The 12,108-nt window shown below is 48.3% G+C and overlaps 1 protein-coding gene and 1 pseudogene across 1 annotated transcript; both read left to right on the top strand.

Annotated features, from left to right (window-relative positions):
- The first annotated feature begins 5,417 nt into the window (after positions 1–5,417).
- Positions 5,418–6,069, top strand: LOC102846687 (annotated as a pseudogene).
- Positions 6,070–8,664: 2,595 nt separating this feature from the next.
- Positions 8,665–9,774, top strand: LOC102847627 (chromosome unknown open reading frame, human C2orf57). Its single transcript, XM_006893539.1, has one exon. The coding sequence runs from the start codon at positions 8,665–8,667 to the stop codon at positions 9,772–9,774; it is 1,110 nt and encodes a 369-aa protein (XP_006893601.1).
- Positions 9,775–12,108: the final 2,334 nt, after the last annotated feature.

Raw genomic sequence — 12,108 nt, 5'->3', positions numbered from 1 at the left:
CTATGAGTCATCTATGACTCAATGGCACTTAACAAAAACAACAACATATTCTCACTATTAAGTCTGTATATATATCCAAACAGGAAGCAGAAGTCGCATCCACTTCCTAAATAACATGCCTCTGGAAACTCTATGAACTTTGATAAATGTTGATAGTTATAGAAAGGCTTCAAGCCTTTTGCTCATAGTGTTACTATGAATCATGCTTGACTCGAAGGCAGTCATCATCAACAACATATATCCCAAAGAAATACAAAGAACTGGTATATGCACACCCATGTTAATTGCAGCATTATTCACTCTAGCAAAGAGGTGGACACAACCCAAGAGAATGGGTGGCCAAGGAAACTATGGTATATACACACAATGGAGTATTATGCAACACTTATTATGCAACGGAGTATTATGAAAAACAATAAAGAAGTCATAAAATACTGCATAGCACGGATGTGTCTAGAAGGCATTGTCCTAAATCAAATTGGTCATGAAAGGAGAAATATGTTTCAGACCACTGATATAAAACTGAAGAATGCTTACATGCAATTATTATTGGATAAATTACCAGAGATGGGAGAGGGGAATAATGACGAGTAAAAAAATAGCAGGCATAGACAGAGAGGGGTGAAGGGAAAGGCAATTTCCCATAGAGGGATCAGCACAGTCCCACTAAGGAAAGGGAAGATACAGACATAGGATTAATGGAAATCTGAAATACAGGAAGGAAGTGGGGGGAGTGGAATTACATGGTGAGTACTGGTGACCAAGACACTCCAATGTCTCCCCACTTTTATTAGCTTTTAAGGAGCCTGGTGGTGCAATGGTTAGTCTCTCAGCTGCTAATGGAAATGTCCACAGCTCAAACTCATCAGCGGTCAATCCAAGGAAGGAAGAAGAGGCAGTCAGCTCCTGTAAAGATTTACGGTGTCCTTCCTCCGGCCTCCAGAGGCTCCACATTGGTGGGGTGGGTTTTGAGTGGGTTGCCTCTCTTTGCTGATTTCTCTTCTATTTCCTTTGTAATCTAGAAGTGACACGCTAACACAGTATTTTTCCAGAAACATCCCCAGTCCCAGCTGTCCATCTCCCCATTCTCCGGCCCTGCTGGGTCCCCACAGGCTCAGTCTCCAGGAGAACACGCTGAAGGGATGCCGTCACTCCCACAAAAGCCTTGGCAAACAAGGAGGGGTGAGGTGTTCGCTCTGGAAACCTCGAGGAAAACAGCTTCAGAATTCCCCACGGCAGGCAGTCGTTTCTCCCTCTCCCCCTGCCTCTCCGGGCTCCCTGACCACGTCTGCCCCTGACAGCCTGGTCTTCAGCTCCCCTCCAACCCTGAGTTCCCAAAATGATGGACTCCTCACCCTAGCCCTCAGAAGGGGTCCTGGGCCCCCTCCTGCCCTAGTCCCTCACTCAGGGCACCCCCTTCCCTAAGTCAGCGAGGTGACAACCACCTTCTGTAACCTGAGAATGCCCTCAAGGTCTGGGCCCCTCCCATGGGGCTGATTAACCTACTTCTTCCAAACAAATCCAGTGTGCAGATTCCCAGTGGAATTCCAACATCATCTGCTCAAGGAGCCCAGGCTTCTCTACCTCCTTAGAGTTTCTGGAAAGTTCAGGAAGATTCCCCTTAGGGTGTATTCAGAGGGACCTAATGCCCCAGGCAGATGCACCACCCTGCTGGTAGAAGCTCTGATGTAGGGACCCTGCCCAGCTCCGCCCCTGACAGTCTCAAGGGCATCGGACATCTGCTTTCTCCTCACAGATCTCTTGCTTCCTCTGGGCCAAGCGGAACTTATTCAGTGTCACCAAGACTAGCCTCCCAGCAGAGGCCCATCTACAGAAGACCACCTATGGCATCCACCCCTCAAACATCGGACTCCAGAATCTTTAAGGATCTGAGGATCCTTTACTGAATGTGCTACTGCTTATAGCCAAAGCTTGAAACTAACAATCAACATCACCTTTATGCCACCGCCAGTGAGTTTTTATAAGGAAATTGTGTTATCTGCAAAGTCTAATGCACAAAGCACACACTTCTACAGGCTTGTGATGGATTTCAACACGTGATATGTGCATGAGAAACAGCAGAAACCTAGTGTCAGGGAGATAGATGCCTCTGACTTCCACGGAAAAGAGCTGGAAGAGAAAACATGTTTCCAAACTTCAGGCACTGTTCTCATCTACAGAACAAAGTACATTTACAGGGCAAAGTGTGGAGAACAGCAGATCTAGGATGTGGGATCGAGGACAGTGAGTGTCCCCACAGGAGAATACTCCGAGCATTTCCAAGACTGGAATCTTTATGAATAAACGGTCACATTTTTCTCCTGTAGAGTAGGTGATGGATTCAAACCATCAACCTCAAGTTAGCAACCAAATGCTTGATCCCTACATTGCAAGGGTCCATTGGAAAATTGTTGTTATGTGCCATTGAGACACCTGCAACTCAAAGCAACCCTATAGACAAAAGCCCTAACCCTTGCTCTCTCCTGTGCCAATCTTATTGTTTCTGACACACCTACCCCCATTACCCCAGTCACTGAATCAATCCATCTCATCGAGAGTCTTCCTCTCTTGTGCTGTCCCTCCACACTCCCAAGCATGACATCCCTCTCCAAGGACTGGTCCTTTTTTGCAACATGTCCAAATATATCAGACAAAGCTTCAGAATCGTTGCCTCCAAGGGATAGCCTTGTTTGTTCTCCTAGGAGTTCTTGACATATTCAATAATCCCAGAACACTTGATTGTATTTATGTAAAACCTACACTTGGACCAGGAAGCAGTCCTTAGAAAAGAGCAAGGAAACACTGCATGGTTCAAAATTGAAAAAGGTGTATGCCAGGTATGTGTCCTATCTCTATACCTTTTCAGTCTGTATGCAGAACAGATTATCTGGGAGGCTGGGCTCTATGAGGAGAAATGTGGCATCAGGATTGGAGGAAAACTCATCAACAATCTGTGTTATGCAGATGACACAATCCTGCTTGCTGAAACAGAGAAGGACCTGAAGCACTTGCTGCAGATGGTCAAGGACTGCAGCCTTCAATATGGCTTGAAGCTCAACATCAAGAAAACAAAGATTCTCACTACTGGGCACACTGGCAGAATCGTGATAGATGGTGACGAGAGTGAGATTGTTAACAGCGTTAGTTTGCTTGGATCCACAATCAACCTGCTTGGTATCAACAGCCAGGAAATTAAAAGACAAATTGCATTGGGAAAGTCTGCTTTCAGAGACCTCTCCAAAGTACTGAAGAGCAACAGTGTCAGTCTGGAGGCTAAGGTGCACCTGATTCAGGTTCTGGTCTTTGTAATTACTTGCTATGCATCAGAGAGCTGGACAGTAATAGCTTTCCAGATATAGAAATAGATTTCCAGAAGGAGAATCGATGCCTTTGAGCTGTGATGCTGGAGAAGAGTGTTGAACAGTGTAAGATTACCTAAAAAAAAAAAAAGAACCCAAAATTCACTGCCGTCAAGTTAGAACCAACTCACAGCTGACCCTTCAGTGGGTTTTCAGAGGCTGTAAATCACATGGGAGGACATTGCCGAGCTTTCTCCCTCAGAGATGCTGGTGGATTTAAATTGTTACAAAGATGTGGCTTTTTGATCAGGAGCCCTACTGACTATGCCAACAGAGGTCCTTGTTGTACGCCAGTCTTTGGAAAAAGACATCATGCTTGGAAAGGTGGAGGGTCCGCGAAAGAAAGACCTTCAGTAAGATAGACTGACACCTGACTGTAACGATGGACATAGTATGTCAGAGACGATGAGGTTGGTGCAGGACTGGGCAGGGTCAGAGCCATTGTTCACAGGGTTGCTCTGAGACTGGTGAACACATGGGCACCTCATAACAGCCTATCTCTGGACATTTCCCTGCTGACCCCAAGGTGATGCCTTTCTCAAGGTCTGAATCCACCAAAGGAGAAAGATGGGCAACCTCCTCCTGTAAGATATACAGACTCAAAAAAAGGGGGGGGGAGTTCTGGTGGCCTAGTGGCAAGAAGCTGCACTGCAATCCCAGAGGTGTGCAGTTCAAATCCACCAGATGCTCTGCTGGAGAAGGAGGGGCAATCTCCTGTACCAGTCAGATCTAATTTACACAATTTTATTATTGTGTGTGTGTATATACACACACACAATAATAAAATAAAAAAAATAAAAAAATTTAAAAAGCTGTGTTGTAGGGTCAACTATGAATCATTTCCAACTTAACAACAATGAGAGAAAGAGAGAGAGAGATATACTAAGGATTGGCCCAGAGCAATGATGACGGGTTTAATCACAGCAGATTGTGAGAGGCGAGGTTGGACAGGGCAGGGCTTCTTTGTACAGGAGTTGGTACACGTCAGACCTGACTGGTGTCACCTAACAACAACAGCAAAAAGTGTGGAAAATTCAGGAAGGAACAGACCTTGGGAAAAGACTCATGCTGGGAAAGGTAGGCTGGAATGAAAAGAGGATGAAGGACCATGAGATGGGCAGACACAGTGACTGTAGCAATGGCCTTGAGCACGGCAGAGATGATGACGGCACAGGACTGGGCATGGTTCTGACCTGTGGTTCCTAGGGCTGCTGCGAGTGGTCATTGACCTGATGGCTCGTAACAACAACAACAAACCAAAGCTGGTGGCCAGGAAGGAACTGTGGTCTGATTCCAACTGTTTGCAATACTGAGAACTTATCAACCTTAGGACAGTTCATGTGCACTCAAGTTTCAGGGCTGACATCATTGTAAATGCTTGACATCACCATGTATCCTGGACGGAACTCTGCCTCTGTACAACCACTGTGGAAGGCAGTCTGGTAGTTTCTCAGAAAGTTGGAAATAGAAATAGCATTTGACCCTGCTATCCAACAAGTGGAAATATACCATAAAGAAACCAGAGCTGTGATGCCGACAGATGCATGTCTCTATGCTTACGGCAGCATTATTCACAATTCCAAAGAGTGGAAGTTGGCCAAATGCCTGTCAACAAATGAGTGAATATAAAACTGTGGTACATTCACACGATGAAATACTATGCAGCACTGAAAAAGAATGAACTTGTAAAACACTCCACAACATAGATGAATCTGGAAGACATTATGCTGAGTGAAATATTCCAGTCACAAAAGGTCAAATACTGTGTAAGAACACTTATGAAAGTAGGATGGGCACGGGGCAGGGATAGCGGGAAAAGAATGGCTAGATAATGAACAGTACACCAGGATACAGTACACTGGCATGGGAGAAGGGAGGGACTGCCTAAAGGGAATGGGTGATAACACAGTGTGTGTGTGCCAACTGACATTTTGAAGCAGCACATGCATTATAAAGTGAATTGGGGGAGGGGGAAATGTGTATCAATGAATGAATTAAAACAATCTTTTCTCGGGAAGGGACGGCAAGCAGGAAGGGGTAAGCCCAACTCAGTTAGTCATGGAGCTGTTTGGAAAAACCCAGGAGAAGCCACCCAAAGATTTGGTCAATGAATGGTCATTGAAGATAAAGGAAATGAGAGTAGTTGACAGACAAGTAAGAGATATCCAGCGGGAAGAAGAAAAAGTGAAACGCTCCGTGAAGGATGCTGCCAAGAAAGGCCAGAAGGACGTCTGCGTGGTGCTGGCCAAGGAGACGATCCGGTCGCGGAGGCAGTGAGCAAGCTCTACGCGTCCAAAGCCCACATGAACTCCGTGCTCATGGGCACACGGAACCAGCTGGCCGTTCTCCGAGTGGCTGGCTCCCTGCAGAAGAGCACAGAGGTGATGAAAGCCATGCAGAGTCTCGGGAGGATCCCTGAAATCCAGGCCACCACACAGGAGATGATGAAGGCTGGAATCATAGAAGAGATGCTGGAAGACACCTTTGAAGGCATGGACGATCAGGAAAAATGGAAGAGGAGGCAGAAATGGAAATTGACAAGATTCTGTTTGAAATTACAGCAGGGGCCTTGGGCAAAGCACCCAGTAAAGTGACCGACGCCCTTCCAGACCCTTAGCCTCCAGGAGCCATGACTGCTGAGGATGAAGGGGAGGAGGAGGAGGAGGCCCTGGAGGCCATGCAGTCTCGGTTGGCCACACTGCGGAGCTAGTCTTTATCTGTCTGTATCTGTCTGTATCTCTTGCACTACATCTGTCACGAGACACTGCATCTCGGAGCAGGGCTCTGCTGATATTTCTTCATTCTCTATAAAAGAAGGGATGGCTTAGGTATTCAGAGGGATTCTGTCTTAAGAGAGGTGATGTAATGAAATGCATCGTTTTCAGAGGTATGTATGAAAGTATTATATTGGGAGGAAGGCAGAGATTTCTGTCTCTCAAAGTCCTGAGGATGGAGTGGAGTTGATTGCCTGAATGTTGACGCTGTACATTTTCTGTGTGAGTAAACATTATATAAATGGATTTTAATTAAAAAAAAATCTTCTTGATTCAAATCCACCAGATACTCTGTTGGAGAAGGAGGGCAAATCTCCTCCTGTACTAGTGTCAGATCCGATTTGCTGGTACACACGAAATATAATAAAATAAAATAAGAAAAAATAATTTGTTAAAAAAAATCTCTTCTGTAAAGTTTCACTAAAAGTATGATTTTTAAAAAAGGGGGAAATCCCACATCAACTAAGACTCTGCCTTGGGATCCAATTATTCATCTTCATGAAAGAGACAGTTTTCTATAAAATGGCTCTAGAGGGTCCCCACTGCCACCCCACCTATCCCCTTGGCCTTTCTCTGACCCCAGGTCACTCTTCCCTCCAGTCTGGTAGCTCCTAATATCTAGAAACTTCTGCAAAAAGGCCTAAACCAAACCAGTCCACAGCTGCCAGGTCCGTTCTGATGCACAGAATCCTCACCAAGTTTCCGGGCTGTAAATCTTTACAGGAAGAAATGGCCCATTTTTCTCCCACAGAGAGACTGGTGGATTCGAACCACTGACTTCTCTTAGTGGTGGGTCCAGTGTGGAATGTGCTGTGCCTCCTAGGCTCCTTCAGGGAAGATGAAGTGTGATGGGCAGGGGGCTGGGTGGGGAGGGGGAGGGGTGGTTCAGAAAAGCCAGAATGGAGGGCAGACCAAGGGGGACAGCTGGTGAGAAAACCCTGGAGTCAGCAAACCCCAAGCTAAGCCCCAGTCATCGGTGACCTCACCCCTCATCCAGTGTCAGAAACTGAATTTTCTGGCGTGAACTGCCTGTCTTCCTGCTCAGAGGGGCTGGTGGATTAGATATGTGTGTCTTTCTCCTCACTGCATATATCACCAGGACTCCTGGACTCAGGAGAAGGTCTCAGATAGGAAGGTGTACTTGTCACTTGCTGCATGGCCTCCCCCAGTCGACAGCTAACAGGAACCATTCAGTGGTGCCCCTTTCAAGGACACCCAGGCTACAAAGGCCCTCCTTGCTGGATCTTATGTGCAAGGTACACATATCTCTATCCTCAAGCCAAAGATGGCCAGAGCCAAGAGCTGTTTCTTTCTTTCCTTAATTAATTTCAATGGAAGTTTACAGAGACTTAGGGTTTCCTTTCATTCATTGTTGCATTTTTCCCCCTTCCCATCCCCTTCTCCCAGTTCACTCTTCTCTTTGAAAAATAAAAGAAAAATTCTTTCATTGTTATGCAATCCCTCCCCGCAAGTCCACTCCGCTGTGTAGCCTTCGTTCTGGACTCCTGTCATGACAATAATACCTAATCACATATTCCTTTTAAACAGTTCTCTCCCTCATCTGTTCCAGTGCAATGTACATCATTCCTCCCCTCCGTTTCTGTCTTCCTTAAACTCTGATGTCAGTCCCATTTTACAACAGTGGCCCTATGCAATATTTGTCCTTTGGTGACTGAGATATTTCACTCAGAATAATATCCTCCAGGGTCACCATTTTGCATAATATTTCATGAGTTCCTTGTTTTTCAATGCTGCATAGTATTCCATTGTGTGAATATACCACAGCTTCTCTATCCATTTGTGTGTTGATGGCCACTTGGGTTGTTTCCAACTCCTTGCTATTGTGAACAAAGCTGCAATAAACATGGGTGTGCATATATCTGCTTGGGTGGCGGTTATGGTTTCTTTAGGGTAAATTCCCAGTAGTGGAATTGCTGGGTCAAATGAATTGTGTTTCTATTTGCAACTTTTTGAGAAAGTGCCATACAGCTTTTCACGAGGCTTGCACCATTTTACACTCCCACCAACAGTGAATAAGGGTTCCGGTTTCTCCACAACCTCGCCAGCATTTGTTGTTTGCTGTTCTGTTAAATTTTGTTTTTCTGGCTGGGGTGAGATGATATCTCATAGTTGTTTTGGAGCTGCTTTTTCTACACAGTGAAGGCAGCCCTCTGCAGAAAGACTGGCCGGAAGTGAGCCCGCATCATCATGGACAGAGAGGGGGTGGCAGCATCCTGTGTTCATTAGACACTAGGAGCAGGACCCCACTCTCAAAGGTCCTTGCTGCCAACGTGGAGCCGGATGACCCTTTCCTGCACCTCACACACCTCCACCTTTGCCAAGACACCTGCTGCCTTTCTGACTGTCAACTGTCAGTGGTCACAGGAAGCCCCCAGGACACTCAGTGCCTGCCCTGCTGGTGCCTGTGACATCACCAGCTGCCCCCACGCCCCTGTGACCTCAGTGCCTGGGCGGCTCCTCCTGGCAGGGCCATGGCCACTCCTTACCCACCAAAGTGGCAGAGGGCATAGATGACCACCCAGCCCTCAGAAGAGGCTGGAGCCACCACTCCCCAACATGGCACTCCTGGGATCACCGTGGGCAGTGAGGGAGACAGCCGGTCTACAGACAGCCCAGCAGGAAGGTCCCAAGGCCAGATAGGTGGCACAGAGAAGCCAGCAGCCCAGCAGCCTGTGAGCCAGCCAGCCAGTGAGGAGGCTATGAAGTTGTCAGAGGGCGTCCCAGAGGACAGCAAGAAGCCCACAGAGGCCACAACTCTGCTCTCGCAAAGCCCAGACTCCCTGCAGGCTTCCAGAAGCCTCCCCAACCCCCCACTGGTCAAGCTGGTTGAAGATAAGATGACAAGCCACAGTCAGCTGATTTTACCACAGCACCTCCTGAATACAGAAGAGACCCCACCAGGTCAGGGGGACTCCAGTGAGGGGTGTCCCCTGAATAAAGAAGAGATGCCATCAAGTTCAGAGGACCCCAGTGAGGGACCTCCCCTGGGTAAGGAAAAGACTCCATCAAGTCCGGGGGACCCCAGTGAGAGGCCTCCCCCAACTGTTGAGGCACAGCTCCCAGGAGAAGACACTCAAGCTTCCAGCAACACAGAGGACACTCAGGCGTCACTGGGGGCTCTGGAGGACAAGCTGGTGGACATCTCAGATCAGCCGTCCTCTTTGTCCCTCCCATCGTCACCCTCACCCACTACACACCCGGAGTGGAGGCCCCTGGACAGCAGCCTGTACATGGCCAACCAGGACGCCAGCTACATGCACTCCATGACCAGCCTTCTGGGCGGGGGCGAGGGCTCCATCGGCTCCCTGGGCGACATCCTAGTCTGGTCTGATGCCACTGTGGACATGGCCACAGACATCCTGGCCACCGGCCACGGCTGCGTGACGGACCTGCTTCAGGGCACCGGACCCAGCCTCTGCCCGGCCTCCAGCCTCCTGGACAGTGCCACCTTGGTGCTCTCGTCGGGGCTGTCGGCCGGCACAGGCTTGGCCCTGCGCTCTGTCACCAGCATGCTGGAGGCCTTTGAGAGGCGGACCATCGAGGGCATCCGCTCAGCTGTGCGTTTCCTGACCCGTCACCTCACCCCGCCCCAGGCCCCGGCTGCTCCCAGCTGTGACTAGACCCTCAAAGGCCACCTTGAGCCCTGCCTATTCCTGGGCTGGAAGACACCCTCCTGACCAGGCAATAAATCACCAGCTAGAGCTTATTTTCTAAGTGCCAGCCTCTTGCTTTAACCGAGTCAAGGGTCGCAGGGCAAAGGGGCAAGAGAGGAGGGTACCGGCATCAGAAAGGTGGACCCAGCCAATCAGGTTTGAGGGCAGACGTGGAGAAAGAGCTGAATGAGTCCAGGGCCCGAGGGACAGGGCGGCAGTGGTGTCAGACCTGCAAAATGATCCGCTAAGGAGCCCTGGTGACGCAGTCATCAAAGTATAGATTAGGGGGAGCTCTGGTGGCCTAGTGGTAAGGAGCTGCAACTACAATCCCAGAGGCGAACGGTTCGAATCCACCAGATGCTCTGCCAGGGAAGGAGGGACAATCTCCTCCTGTACCAGTCAGATCTGATTTGACGGTACATGCACAAGAAATTAAAAAAAAAAAATAAATTTAAAAAAAAAGTATAGATTAGGAAAGTTGTTAAGTGCTGTTGGGTCGACTTCGAATCACAGCAACGCTGTGAACAAGGGGTCTGAACCCCACCTCTGTGCTGCCCTCATTCTCTCAGACACCCTGCAGCCCACCGTCCCAGTCTCAGGGCACTGCCGCTACTGCTATACCCAGCCGCGTTTCTCCACTGGTCACAGGGTTTCCGAAGGCCTGTTGTTTCAGAAGCTGATGGCCAGTCTGTGTTAAGTCTGGAAGCTCCACTGAAACTTTGTCCCTGAAATGCCGCTCACATAGCTCCTGGCCTGACAGCAGCTTGTGACTGTCGTTCCGTGCTGTCAAGTACAACTCATAGCGACCCTATGAACAACAGATCTGAATCCTGTGCTAGCCCGTGCCGTCCTCAGTGCTGCAGTCACCGTGCCAATCCACTCCATTGAGGGCCTTTCTCTCTTTCACCGAACCTCCACCTTTCCAATCAGGAAGTGCGTAGCAAAGAGTTATCAAAAAAATCTCAGTAAGTCATTTACACAGCCGACAGTGATCTTGTTTTTCTCTCACTTTTTTTTATTATTAATACATTTAACATTGTTCCTTTATTATTGTTGGTGGTGTTATGTGCTGTCCAATCACCTGCAACTCATAGCGACCCTATGTACAACAGCCCTAAACCCTGCTCTGTCCCTTGTCAATCTTATTGTCTCTGACACACTTACCCCCATTATCCCAGTCACTGAATCAATCCATCTCTTCGAGGGTCTTCCTCTCCCACACTGTCCCTCCACCCTTCCGAGCATGATGTCCCTCTCCAAGGACTGACCCCGCCTTGCAACATTTATTTTTATTATTATTATTATTATTATTATTATTATTATTATTATTATTAAAGGGTTCTGACTGTGCAGAAGCCCCAGTGGCGCAACGCACTATGTGTTGGCCTGCTAACCTAATGGTCAGTGGTTCAAATCCACCAGCAATTCCAAGGGAGAAAGTGGGGCAATCTCCTCCTGTAAAGATTTACAGCCTTGGCGACTGGACGGAGGGTCGGCTTAAGTCCGACTAGACCCGCAGGAGTGGGTTTTAGTTTCACGGGGAGGGGGGGCTAAGGTCAAGGGGGATAACCAACTAGCCTGTCCATCTGAGGCTTGGACTGAAAAGCAGGAAATCGCCTGCCCAGTTAGGATGGTCTTGTGACCCTACACAGGGTGTCCTGACACAGGGTCTGCTGTGACCTGTGGCTGTGATTACATTGGAATTGGATTGAGGACCGTGCTGAGCACAGGGACCTGGGGCTCTGACCCTCTGACTGAACACAGAACAGTCGCAGGTAGAGGGACAGTGGGAGAAACTAGCTGGACATTAGCCCTAACTCTCCCTTGTCCAGGCACCTCACACAGGTGACAGCTGCAGGCCGTCCTGCAGCCTTGGCCGTGCATGCATCCATTCAGTTTCTCGTTCCCGACAGGAGCTCTAAATGGGAGCTGGTCTTAGCTATCAAGTATCGCCCTAACAGCCACCAAAACCCACACAAGTGTGGCTTTAAAATGTATCGTCTCAGTTCAGTCATTGTCGTCAGGTGCCATAGCGACTCTATGTCAACAGAGCAGAACCTTGTCTGTTCCCGTGCCATCTACAATCTCCACCATGGTCAAATCCATGATCATCACAGCCACAGTGTCAGCACACAACTCCTTCGGCGTCTTCTCTCAATATCTTTTTAAAAAATTTTTTTTTATTATTTCAATGAAAATTTACAGAGACTTAGAGTTTCCATTCATTCACTGTTGCACTTTTCTCCCCTCCCAACCCTCCCCCCCCGCCCCAACACTCTTCTCTTTGAAAAGTAAAAAAAA

Source organism: Elephantulus edwardii, unplaced genomic scaffold, assembly GCF_000299155.1.
Source record: "Elephantulus edwardii isolate Elephantulus edwardi_28Jun2011 unplaced genomic scaffold, EleEdw1.0 scaffold00127, whole genome shotgun sequence".
NCBI classification, from domain to species: Eukaryota; Metazoa; Chordata; class Mammalia; order Macroscelidea; family Macroscelididae; genus Elephantulus; species Elephantulus edwardii.
This window is presented reverse-complemented; position numbering and strand designations above follow the sequence as displayed.